Below are 14,186 nucleotides of genomic sequence, written 5' to 3' on the forward strand. Positions count from 1 at the left end.
AAGATCCCCCAGCACTTGTCACCAAGACCTGGGGGTAATAACTGACCACAGTATGGACATGAGCCGGCAGTGCGATGCTGTAACCGGTAGAGCCAACAAGATACTGGCATACATCAACTGATGCATCTCCAGCAAACCCATTGTAAAGAAGTGATTCTCCTGCTCTACTCAGCTCTACTCAGCACTGGTGAGACTGCAGCTGGAGTACTGCATCCAATTCTGGGCTCCACACCTTAACTAGGACGTGGTAAAGCTTGAGAGAGTCCAGAGAAGGGCTACCCATATGATCAGAGACTTGCATGGGAAGCCATATGAGGAAAAGCTAAGGGACCTGGGACTCTTCAGCCTGAAAAAGAGAAGGCTGAGAGGGGACTTGGTAGCAGCTTACTGCTACATCAGAAGTATACATCTAGGGCTCAGTGAACAACTGTTCACCAGGGCACCCTTCATCAGCACAGAGGCAGAAAGGGATCTTGGAGTCATTATTGATTCCAAGATGAACATGGGCCACCAATGTGAGGACACGGTCAGGAAGGCTGACCACACCTTGTCATGTATCCACAGATGCATCACAAGCAGGTCCAAGGAGTTGATCCTACCCCTCTATGTGACATTGGTCAGGCTGCAGTTGGAGTACTGCATCCAGTTCTGAGTGCCGCGCTTCAGGAGGGATGAGGACAGCAACAAGAGGGTCCAGAAGAGGGCCATTCGCATGGTCAGGGGGCAGCAGGACAGGCCCTATGAGAAGAGGCTATGGAACCTGAGCCTGTTCAGCCTCCACAAGAGAAGGCTGAGAGGGGATCTGGTGGTCATCTATAAACTTACCAGGGGGGACCAGCAGGGAATAGGAGAATCCCTGTTCCCCTGAGCACTACCATGAGTAACTAGGAATAACAGCCACAAGTTGATTAGTGGTTCAGGCTAGACATCAGGAGGCATTACTTCACAGTCTAGGCAGCTAGGACCTGGAACCAATTTACAAGGGAAGTAGTGCTCACTCCTACCTTGGGGGTCTTCAAAAGGAGTCTAGATAATCACCTAGCCAGGGTCATTTGATCCCAGCATTCATTCCTGCCCATGGCAGGGTGTCAGACTTGATGATCTACTAAGGTCCCTTCCAACCCTATATTTGGTTTCATAGTTTATAATCAGTAATCCTGGGTTTCTTCCATCCCTAACTGGTTCTAGACACTAACCTCTATTCTACTTGAACTCTGGACTATAAGCCATGAATCTGAACTTCCCATCCTGCCCACTGTAATCAGTACAGGAAGAAACCATCTCAAGTTTCAGGCCATTTTGATAACCTTATTTTTACCCATTTTCCTATTCTAGTTCTACTGAATATATGGGAGGAGAATACTTCTAGCCTAACCCATTAATAACAAAAGTACACAGCCTATTGGTGTCACATTGATTTAAAGAGCAGTGCTTGGTGAGCTCTGCTAAATCGAAAGATGATGAAAATGGATTGAGTTTGGTTTTCTTAAAACAAACTTAAAAATCAATGAACTCCTAATTAATTGTGCTTTATATTCCACAGATTGAGCTCAATTAACTCTTTAATTATGTTATGAATTAACACAATACCTAGGTTTCTCCCTGACACTTCTCCCCATTAAATGCTGCAACCACATGGCTGAAGTCAGGCTGCCTGTCTTTGTTATAGCAAGAGTACCACTCGTGCAATTGCCCACAATACAAAAATAGCAAAGCAAGTGTCCATTCTGTTTGGAACCATCCAGCTTCATGTTCTAGTACTTGGCACATTAATGGTAATACTACCCTTTCCCATGCAGATGAGAAATAAAACCAAGGTCTTGACGCCTAAGGTATCAGAGCTTGTATTACCCTCTTCTTTAGGTGTTTCTAAGGGATTTAACACCTTGGTATGTGTTTCAATTTATTGTAGCAAATTGAAGCAAATATACAAGTGTACTAATTCCAGTGTCCCAGCCAAATTCCACTATGGGACATTAGCTTCTACCCTACATTCTACCTGCTTGTATCCTTAAAGCCTGACTAAGCAAATCCTCTATGCACATAGCTCTAAATGAATTCTATGTAATTTTGCATTATATTTTTATAATTAGTACTGGTATTATGGGAGGATCAAGTGGTGCCAACTAAAAATCACATCTTCTGTCAAGAGCTGTGTTTCCAGATGTGAAATGAAGTCCCTGCCCTAAACAGCATCCCACCTAAACAAACCAGCCAGCAAAAAGAAGTAGCATTATCCCCAATTTTACAAGTAGGGAAACAAGAGATTAGGTGGCTTGTCTGAATATAAAGTGGGGAATCAATGACAGATCTCCCAAGTCCCTGCTAGGGACCTTTAATCAAAAGATCACTCTTGGTTTTTAAGTATTACAACATCAGCTCATTCTTGATTCAGCTGTCTTGTACCATTGTTGAGCACTATTAAATATTTGGCAAATTCTACTCCAGAAGCAGCTGCATTTCAGTGGTAGGAAAAACAATTCCTACTTGTGCAAGGAGTTCATAAAGCTCTTAGGTACCATCAATATAAAGGGAAGTAGATAAACAATAGGTGATAAATAACTATGGATAATTGGAAAATATAGTGTCAGTCAAGTTCAGTTAATATTTTTGTGTTTCAAAAACTGCTATCAGAGATTGTTGATTAGACACAAACACAGAAGACTTGTTTTAGATTATGGTTGTTTTGTTGGCATGTGTCAGCATAGAATAACACCACTCAATGGTCCAGATGGCTGTAAAGGCCTTTAGCGGTCCTAGAAATACCATGTGTCATGAAAGCAAAGCTCTGATGTATTATTTTTATTGTAATCAGAAGTCTAAACTGGGATGGATTGCTCTGTATGTAGCTATTGATATGAGCTATTCCATAGCCAAAAATATTTTCCTAAATGCAGGGAGTAGCACTTAATAAATCTCCAGCTGATTTAAACAAATTTAGGACCATCAGCCTGAGCTCTTTGAATGCAATATCCCATTTCACTATGAAACCTTTTTCATCCTTCTTCCTTGAAATCCTGTCATACCAGTTTAGCAAGACAGTAGTGATGTGCCCAGAATGAGTATATCTATGAGGACTGTTAAAGGGATGGCCCTTTCCTATTAAATAAAATGGCCTCAAGGTTCACAATAAAGGAATGCCCTGATTCCCATGTGGACTCATTTTATTATCAGCACAGAATTGTCTATGGATTATGCAGCAGCAAGGCAACAAATGCAAATTTAATATTAGTGGCCCCACATGACTCGGGACACCGTGCAGCATTAGTCTAGCAGCATCAACTGAAAAAGTCCTGCATAAGTCAGCCCTGCTGACCAGCTGCCTCAACATTTACTCTGATGCTGGTACAACATGACAAGGCAAAGTCTGAAGCAGCAGTTGCAACAAGCAACAGCAGTTTATTTAAAGCTGCTATGGAAAATGTCTCTGAACTTTCCTGCCTTCTGACAGCTGCATGATTCTGATGACCATTCTGATTTCTTGCTGTAGGTCCAAAGTCTAATCATCTCATAGTATTTATTACTGTGCCATAAAAGACTAGTATGCATGGAAAAAGCTAAGAAAAGAATTGCCTTTTAAATGTAAAATTCAGCATAACACACAGGGGGGATGGAACACTTAGCAAAATACTGAAGCAAAATTAGCACACAGAAAAACACCAGTCAGAAAAATCAAAGAATTCAGAAGCAGAAAATGCTCTCTCTGGAACAAGGAAGTGAAGAGATGGGCAGGCAGAAAGGACCATGAGATAGTGCAGACTTTTGTATCTCTTCCTGGCTCCACAACGGATTCATAAAGTGACTTATAAGCATGTCAAAAAGAGACAGATTTCAAATGCTCAGCACCTTTGGCGGGGCCCAGATTTTTCAAAATGCTCTGCTCTAATTCTGGCAAGCAACAACAACCAGACTTTTCAAAATACTCAGTACCTAGCCAGCCGTTCAATCAACTTCCATAGGTACTACCATGTACTCAACAATTCTGAAAAAACAGTAAGGTTAGTTTCTATCTGGGCTCATGGGTACAGCAATAATTGTCTAGGATTCAGGAGACTGGATTTTAAGAAAGAAAAAAGAAAACGCATAAGGTTTTCCAATGCAGAACAAAATAATTTTTTTAGAAAATTTGTGGCAAGAAAACCAATCAACCATGCTTCACATGATATCTAGTCCCCTGTCCTAATGGCCGAGCCTTGATGATAGCCAAGCTCATGTGCCCAACACAAGTTAGACAAAACAGGAGCTTAAATCTAGTCTCTCATATGACCATATGAGTGTCCTAAACTACCAGTGGTTATTCTGGGGTCTGTCTGATTTCCTTCCTCTGACCATAAATTCTACTGTGAACCTCAAAAACCCTCCCAGAAGTTTATTTCAACCAATTTACTCCATGAAAAAAATGTGTGAAATGTTTTGATTGAGACAAATCAGCATTTTTAAATGGAAAAATTTCTGTTGAAAAATTCTCAATCAGTTTTACCATGTATTTTATTATGAATATTATTATGGAAAAAGATTTTCTAGAAAATTACAATACTTCATTCATTCTTCTACTCTGGATCATATTTTCAGGTGTTATGGGTGATATCACCTTTCTTTCAGGCTATAATTAGATTTGTTTCTAGTGGCAATATAGTCAATAACAATGCTTTTGTATAAGTTTACTCACTTAACCATTGTGTCCAGTGTATTAATATGAGCTGGTTGGAAATCTGCCAAGGAAACAAAGTTTCCTCAGAAAATAACAGTTTGTTGGACCTGAAATGTTTTGTCAGAAACATTTCAGATTTAATGAAGTCTTTCTGAGTCCAAGGTAGGATCCTGAAAGAACCCTGTTTGGGAGCAGGCTGCCTCAGGGCCAGATGTGAAGGATATACAGGGTCTCTGACCCAGGGCAACCCACTTGCTTGTTTTGCTCAGAACCAGCTTCCCTGAGAAACTCCATGCCATTGCTCAGTGAAACTGACAGTTCTGGAAATGTCACTAACATGCAAAATGACAAGAACAGTTACTTCACTGAGCAAATGCAGGTTCTGGGGAGTTTCTAGTCTGCAGCAAATTTTGAAAATGTCTGGTTTAGCCCTGATTCTGAGACAAACTTTTGGGACAAAAATGAATTTTCCTGGGAACCAGCAAGCTCTTGTAAAAATTACTCAAATATTGGTAACACAACTTTTATGGTTCTGCTTTTCTCTAGTTACTCATAAACCACAAGAAGAGTACCTCTTTGCATCTGCCTTGCTGTAGTCATTTGGTTATAAAGTATTGGTAAAGAAATTTTAAACAGATCTCTATAAAAATGTGCAATATTTCATGCATACAGGACTTACTCTAACTTTATGGCTCCAGGCTCCAAAGCTGTTCGGTACTGGATTTGCACAAACAAGGGTACCAGTGATAGCAAAATATCAAGGCCAGACTTAGGCAATGGAACACTGAAGGGTGGACAGTTTTGCTTGTACCTCACTGACCTGAAAAAAAATGAACAGAAAATAACTAAGCCTCAAACATGTACCTTTATACAGTAAGCTAGTGTCAGGGTATGAGGATTACATTTAAAACCACCTCCTCTTGAATGAGGGAGGTGGTATCCTTCCATGAAATTAAGTTATCTTCTTTTCCAGGACCTCTCCCACCCCACAAATAAATTATGGTAGCTTCACCTCTCCATTTTTTAACACTGTCCTGCCTCTTTTTAACCAGAAAAAGTGAAATTTGGGGTATATCATTCCCATGTACATATCCCAGTTCCAGTGCTGGAAACAACTAAATTGCTGATGACCTGATCCAAAGCCTACTGAAGGCAACAAATGTCTTCCCATTGACTTCAATAGAGTTTTGATCAGGCCCTGAAACCAGGTTCAAATTCCAGGAGGGATTACTGAGCCTTTCTTCCTTTTGTGGTAGATAAACTAAGTTCCATTCATAAAAACTGCATCATCTGGGTAAGTTCTTGCAACCTGAGGCTCTATTTTCTGCATCTTTCTAAGGGTAGCACATCAAAATGATATTCAGACTGTAAAGCCTTCAACTTGTCACATGTATTTCTTCACAGAAAATACTGGCAAAAGATGATTTTTGGTGAGTGGGCAGGATTTTTTTGGGGGGTAGGGGGTGGGGGTTTACTGAATGAATTCAGTTTATTATTCCTGCATGAATAAAACAGCACAATTATCTTTATCTTTATCAGCATTAAATTCATGTACTATAGGGTTTTTTCCTTTTAAACTGCAGTGTGTTTTCCCCAATTCACTAAGAAGCATGCATACTGCTCTTTGGTTAATACATTGTACACAAGTGACAAGGTGCCATACAAATATTAAAAATCCTGTGCTTTGCCTTAGGCCAAGATTTTCCCTCTCTGTGATGCAGCATAATGTGCCGTTCACCAGTCTACAGCTACCTTTACTCAAGGCAGGCAAACATTTTAGGGATGATGCCTGAATTCATGGCTTGATCCAACTTGCATCAAAATCAACAGCAGTCTGTCTACTGACACCTCATTTCGAATGTTCTCAGAATCCAACAAGGTAAGAGGCAAGCCACCCTCATAGATGATTATTAACGTTTACAGCATTTGTCCCAAATTGTAACATTTTCCATTTAAATCATGCAGGTCACCATTCACATTTAAATGGATACTGCAACAGAGGCCCTTAACATCAAAGGATTAATTTCTGGTCTCATTTGCACCTAATCAATACTCATCTCAAAGTCCACCCTGGCCTCCCACTGGACTCTGAAATCAGTGTTTGACCCCACACTGTTAGGGGGAAGTTTAATTTTAGATCATAAATGACGGGTTCCCAATACTGAACGGTCATATTATTAACATCTAAACTCTGAGGATTGACCTTGGAGAGGGCTTGGATCGTATATCTACAGCAGGGGTGAGCAAAATACGGCCCGTGGGCCGCATCTGGACCCACAAAGCCATTCTATCCGGCCTGTGGAACCCCTAAAAAATTTAGAAAATTAATATTTATCTGCCCTTGGTTCCTGTCAAAAAACACAGGAACTAAGGGCAGTAGGACCCAGGGGAAGCCGGGCGGCCTCCCACAACAGCCAAAAGCCCCAGTAGGGGGTTCTGGTCTGGGACCACATGGCTGCTCTGGTGCCAGAACTGCAGGTAAGGGGCAAGGGCAGGGGAGGACCCCAGGCAGGGAAGGAGCCCAGGGAAAAGCTGAGTGCGGTAGCGGAAAAGCAGCCCTGTGCTCACCCCCTATCCCAGCGCTCAGCACCAGCTTGTAACCCGGCCCCACTGCCAGCCTGGGCCCTATGTCGGCTCTGGACTTGCCCGTCAGGGCTGCACTGCAGGAGCAGCTGCTCTCCTGCTTGCTGCTGCCGCCTGTGGGCTGCCCAGCATGCGAGCAGGGGAACATAAGAAAGAGGGTTTCAGCAGAGAAGAAAATGGGCATATATGGAAATTAAAAGGTCAATTCCACTTTTCCCCTGTGGTCACAATATTGGGTGCTCTTATACCTAGAGAGATTAGGTCCAAGTTTATGCCACAAGGTCAGACATCTGGATCAACGCAGTTTGCAATAGTATTGGGACTAATTTAGGAGGAGGTAATCACTGGCAAGAACAATAAGATTTTGTACATTGTACTTAATGTACACTTTTGTAAATCTTATCACACTACCTTCACCTGACAACTTTATGTGATGCCTTAGAGGTAGGAAATTTTAAACTCTCCTCCATTTCTGCCTGTCTGGCCTGTCCTTGGGCTAGATTCAGCATGGGGAAGTGTTTTGGGTGGTTTAAGAAGTTACATGCACAAGTATGGGCAAATGGGCCATTTATTGTTTCCCCTTCCCTCTATTCCTGTACCTCCAGGAGGGTCTCTCACAAAGTAAATTTTGGTTGGAAAAAAAAAATTTGGTCTTGGAGACAGCTACAGGCTGATTTCTCAGTCTACATCCAGACAGCAAAAAGATTAAGTTGTACATGGAGAAACTACAGAGGCAAGTGTGGAGCTACAAGCACTAAATTAAACACAAAGAATATATAGGTATTCTACAGAGTGGAGGGAAGAAGGTCAAGAATCAAAACAAGTCAAGGCTGAGCTTGCTTAGGATTTTTAAACAATGTCTAGCATAAGCCAATTAAGTATCACTGTTAGCTTGGACTGCCCTTTAAATATTTCTCAGGGTATCAATATAGCCTTTCTAAACTACTGCTTTTAAGGGTGCAAACAGAAAGGCTCTGCCCCTCCTGCTGCTGAACTTTGAATGCATTGTAGCTCTGGGACCTCTGAAGGAAGTGACACATTTTCCTCCTGGAAGGAAGCAGTTGGCTGCCTGCAACAGCAGTCTCCAGGTTTATTGGCAGACTTAGTTCCAGCTGCTTTTATCAGTTTCTTGTAAAAGGCTTTTGGTTAGCCAAGCTGTGAATAGTTCTGCCTACTGCATAAGAGCTTAATTCAGAGATCTGAGCACTGATCACAGGAATTTACACAGGAGTGGGGCCCTGCCATGGCTGCCCCTGTATACTGTTACCTGGAAGACTAGGGGCTCTTTTTTATTCTAATAACAAAGTAGAACGAAATTAGCCTTGTGATTACCTCATTTGCTTTTTTATGACAGTAAAAACTTGTATGGTTTTGGGCTTGGGGTGTACAAGGATTATGACACCTCTACTCCCAATTAAAAGAACAATTACAGAGAAGAATCGTGTAGGGTTTTTTCCCCCCTGATCTGTTTAGTTTTAAATTCATTGTATGCCAGTAGTCCTGATTTGAGAGGAAAATGGGACTTGGAGGAAATAATTAAAAAAAGCAAGCTCCGTGTCTTTAAAAATAGACCCTTGGCTGAATTTAGGGTAGCATCTCAAGATAGGGATTGTAAAACAGGATTCAGTCAACTGAGGTGTCTTATTCTGGGTGCCTTTTGTAAGCCATATAAAGCCTGATTTTTTTCAAAGGTGCAAAGCAATGGGGGTGGTTAAAAGAAAGAACATATAAAATTTGAAAATACTGACTTTGTTTAATGTTAAAAATTTCAATTACATTTTTCAACTTTTGTTTACAAAACTAAAAAAGATAGAGTAGGTTAAAGAACCTAAAAAGATTGATGAAAAAAAATTAGAACTTTTCAAGGTTTTTTTCTATTGTTATAAATAACTATATTTGATCGTACAACGAATAAACAATCCAAATGCAAAAATATTTTGACCAGTATTCCTTAGCATTCCTTTCTTCCAAAGAACAATTTGAACTATGGCTACTCACTACCTTGGAAACACAAACCCTCAGCATCAGGCATGTAAAAACAGAACAAAATTCACATGCACATCTTAAGCTCCAGACTCTCCCTATCTCTGCTAATGATCATTGCTATTCCATCCTAACTCCACTGAAGAACCAAAATAGGTGGGAAAAAAAATAAGAGTCTGTTTTATCATTTGTCACATGAATAGTCTGACATCCACACAAAGCGCATATAAAGAAAAACTTGTCAGAATTGTAATGCTGTGTACCCACTTTTCACGGTGTAAATGACACTGCAAGGTTTACATTTTAACACTGGTAATTTGACCCCAGATCTTTCCTCCACACTCAAAATTTTAAAGTTAATGGAACTGGAAAAGTCATCTTCATGGGTCAGAAGAACACATGCACTTTTAGCTGTGACATTAATTTCAAGCTCAACAATACTAAGTACTGTTCACCAACCATATTACAAGCATTAACTAAAAAACCCACCTCTCCAAGATGCGTATTATCATCTTCAGTGTATTTCAGATGGGAAAATGGAAACATAAAGGATTTCCCCAAGGTCTCAGAGGGAATCAACAAAACAGAACAAGAGTTAGAACTAAGGATTTCCTGTCCAGTGTGCAAACACACCTCTCTCCTGTTTACAGTACTAACTTATTCACTACCGGAAAAGCCATGTGAATGGAACAATCCACTTTGAAATTTTGGCCTCCTTTCCTTCCCTTCACAGTTCATTACCTTCAGACCCTCTCAGTCCCCAAACCAGAAACATAATTTGTTATTCCAAGATAAAGGGAATTAAAAAAATGCCTCAAAACAGTTTGAGCTGCAACAGTTCCTATCTGCTGAATTAACTTGGAAAACATCTATCAACTGCAATTCATTAGCAATAGAAAAATGAAACCAAAAGCAAAACAGGACATAAGTGAAATGATAATAACCTGACAAACAAAGAATGATCACACCAGTAAGGTACATACAAGCTGAAAACACACACATGCATTTTTGTAAAGTATGCTAGAATAACAGTGTTGCCACTCCAAAGTCCTTAAAGTCAGACACCCAAAAAACACAAAGCTGTTTTAAATGTCATGCAAGTTTATAAAATAATACTTGCGCAGTTCTTTTTTCCTTCTAGTTTCAGAACCTATAGATGGTATATTTCAAGCATTTTTCCTCTACAACAACAACAAAAGTTAACAAGGAAATTGAAATTCTCATATAGTCCCATGACTCCAGGAAAAACACCAAATATCATGGGAGTTGGCAATACTAGGCTGATGGATATATTAAAGAACTAAGTGCCAGGAAACATGACTTATAGCAATGTCCCCATATTCTAAGGTATGTTTAAAAAAAAGGAACATTTCTTCCAACAAGGTAAGGCCACCAGGCTGACATAATTTAACAATCACTCTCCAAACAATCAATGAGCTCTGTATAAGCAGTCCACTCCCCCTATGGAAATGCCCAGTGAAATCAGTGGGCCTCAACCCAGGCATAAATAGTCTCTTTGGGCAGGTTGTTACAGATTTGTGATTCATGTTTTCACACTTCTGCTAGCTCCGCTTTAGGTTTTTTCTTTCATTAAAAGAATCCTCCACTCTAAACAGTACCATATATTATGTGGGTTAAATCACTTGATTTAGTTTATTAATCTCACAGCCAAGGGTCCAGGTTCAATAACTAAAACCTATAAAGCACTTAAGGCTCAGATGGAAAGGTAATAAAGCCTACAATTAGTGTTAGATAAAGGATGCATATAAAAGCCTATGCTTTAATGATTAACTTTCAGCTTCCTGCCCTGGCTATCCGCAACTGCCTCTCCAAGATAGCTCTTGCATTAGTTTGGTCATCTGATTCCTATACAACAGAAGGATATAAAAGAAAGATGATCATTTTTATTCCTTCAAAACCAATGCCAGCCTTGCCCAGACATAAGCACTCTGCATGGCCCAACAATATTTAAAAAACAAAACAAAAGAATCTTCCAGTAAAGGTTTGAGTTCCTCCACTTCCTGTTCTGCTGGCAGTTGCCTCATAAAAATATTGGTAGTGGGGTGCACCCTCATTTATAAAATATACTTCCTGCTCCTTAGAGCTGCAACTTAGTGTTTTAAGTAATATTACTATATCTAAGATTGGGGAGACTTCTTTTTTTGCCAACTACTTGTCTTATGTTTACTCCATACTTTTTAATTCCTGGAACTCGCACCAACTCAGAAGAGTAGAGACGCTAACCATCTCCAATTGATGCCACTGGGAGCATGTATTTTGGGGTAGATAGTCCAAAATTGAGGCACCTCTGATTCAGAGGTTCAAGACCTTTAACTATTCGTTTTGCCCAAGGTTGTATCTGAGTGATAGGACCTAGGTCTTGTGACTCCTAACCTTGTACTCTAGCCTTATTCTGAGATTTAGTAGGGTCGCACAAACTTCCTAATCTAATTCTCTTGTGTTGATTAGAAACATTCTCCTTTTCATATAGAGCTAAGTGGGATTTTTCAAAATTCCAAATTTAATTGGAACTTTAAATAGTAAAACAATGATGTTTTATGCCTTTTTGGGTCAAATTCCCCTTCATTCATTTTCATTTTATTTTGAAATTACGTTTTGAATTTTAGGCAGACAAGGTTCTTTGGGTAAATATGATATCTTTTATTAGACCAACTAAATAGTTGGAAAAATTGTTCTTTGCAAGCTCTGGGACTCAAACACCCTTCTTCAGACATAGTCTGACGGAACTGTCTTTGCCTATTTCAGAAGCTAAGGGTTTGACCTAAGGGCTAGTATGAATTGTCTAGGTTCATTTAAAGCTAGAACTCCTGCTAAAATTCAGGTGAATAGAAAAAAAAAGCGCATCATACTGGAGATACTGGGCATGTTCTGTTTTCAATGGTGGCATTATGTATTTTAAAACAAATCAGCTCTATTATGCAACCTACTTCATTTAACTTGTTTGTGTGTGAAATTATTTCCAAAGCCAGGCAGCTTTTGCATGAATAGGCAGCTTTTGCATGAATAGAGCTATAAACTCTGAGCAGCTGTAAACTAAGGAAGTACCCATAGATGTCCAATATGAAAATCCATTGAGGTTTCCTCTTCTAACAGTGCAGGCATTTGATCCAACTAGCTTTATGCTTTTTAAATGACACAAACTGCTTGTATATCTAAATCAGTCTGCTCTCATTTCAGGGGTATGTTCAATGGTGAATGGCTTAAAGCCACTCAGCACCATTAGATTGCTGTCTTATTTTGTTGGGGAAATAGATTTCTAGAAGGAACCACTGACTGTTACAAAGTGACCTGCAAGGTACATGTCATTTTTCTCCACTTTTACTGATGATGTTAGCTAAAGAGCTAAGCTGTCCAGTGACTGCAATGGGAAAGGTCAAATTCCATACAGCTGCTGAATTTTGCTTCCCTTAGTTCCATGTACTCAGTTGCTAGCTATTTTTACTTCCATACCTTTCCAAAGAGACAACACTAAACAAAAAGAAAAATGGTTTTAATAATCAGACTGCTAGGGTGGCTCCCAGTAGTTCCAGCAGCTGTGGGTAAGGACACAATTCTGACACTTGCACATGCGTAATTAGTTAGCTTTGATTTCACTGGGACCACTTCTATGTATAAGCGTGTGCATTAGTGATCGGGGGCTGAAGACTGAATTGGAAGCATGCTAGTTTTTACCTTTACTTGAACAGTTAAGGCTAAATTCCCTTGGCCACTGGGACTAGGGGTTTTCAGGGCTTGACAGATTAGTTAATTTGGGACAAGTGAAACTGGATTGACAGTGAAGGAAAACCCATATGGCCAATGTATCAGTTTGTGCCAATTACCATGCCACTTAGCTTAAATACAACTAAGGGCCTAAGCTGTGCTGGCCATATTTATGCAGTCCTTGGCTTCAAGTAGTGCTGCAAGAGTATGGCTCACCTATGCAATGCCCCCTTAAGTTGTGAAATATTCTACCTGCAAAATATGATGGAAGCTTCATTCATTCAAACTGGAAACTAGTTTGCTTGAGGATATACTGCACTGATAGTCAGATAGAAGAGCCTAAGGTCACTTGTAGGCTATTACAAACTTCTTTATTCTGTGATAATAGCATCTTCATTTCTAGAATTGTTGTAATTCATTATACTCTTGTCTATGGGTCACATTACTAAGAAACTACAGCACATACAGAACTTTATTCTTAGAGGGTTTTTTTAGAGAGAGGTTTGATCATTGTCTCAATTTTAATATATTTCAATTAGTTATTCAACAAGATTAATTTAGATTGTTTTACTAAAATTACAATTGTGATGATTTATCTACTGTGTATATATATACTACTGGCCTTTAACAAGGACTATGCATCTTGGTTCCATTATTGTTACCGGCTAGCAGAGATTTTGCTTTTCTTTAAGTACGTGAGGCCTGACTATGGAGCTGAGGTGTCCGGATTGTAAATCTGCAGCTGCTATATGAAATTCTCTGTGTCACAGTGGGCAGCATAAAGGACTTAGATAGTAAGTTATCTGGATAAAGTGCATCTTCTCGTCTTTGTACAGCACTTAGCAAAATTGGCCCCAAGTTCAAGATCAGGGCTTATAGTTGCTTAAAGGTTATGTCTGTCAATTGTACTAAGTTCAACTGTAATTAGTAGTTATGTCCCTGAACTTTTGCCTAGTTTAATTTATATGTAAATAGTAAGCTTGTATTATTATTTTTTCATAAAGTTTACATGATCATTTTTAGCGATTTAGTAAATATGTCTAACAAAGCTCTGTGCTGAGAGAAGCTCTTTGGAACCTGTTGCATAAATGTAATATTTATTACTACTAATAATTCTCATTTCATAGGTAGTGAACACATGATTCTCCTGTTTAAATTAGTGAAGCATATGCATATGGTTAAGAAATGTTGTGAAACTGCAGTAATTTTGCACTAATAATTTACAGTAGCATATGACTGCCAAATC

General features: G+C 39.6%; 1 protein-coding gene across 2 annotated transcripts in view; it reads right to left on the reverse strand.

Annotated features, from left to right (window-relative positions):
- Positions 1-14,186, reverse strand: part of EBF2 (EBF transcription factor 2) — a 244,525-nt gene that overhangs the window by 227,617 nt on the left and 2,722 nt on the right. The window contains exon 2 of one of the 2 annotated variants that reach the window (XM_090054451.1): positions 5,331-5,471. The exons of the other annotated variant lie outside the window; for it this stretch is intronic. Coding sequence (XP_089910577.1) covers positions 5,331-5,471 — 141 coding nt within the window. The remainder of the gene's footprint in view (positions 1-5,330; positions 5,472-14,186) is intronic. 2 annotated transcript variants of the gene reach the window in all.

Source organism: Crocodylus siamensis, chromosome 6 (genome assembly GCF_052110815.1).
Source record: "Crocodylus siamensis isolate JL-2025a chromosome 6, ASM5211081v1, whole genome shotgun sequence".
Taxonomy (NCBI): Eukaryota; Metazoa; Chordata; order Crocodylia; family Crocodylidae; genus Crocodylus; species Crocodylus siamensis.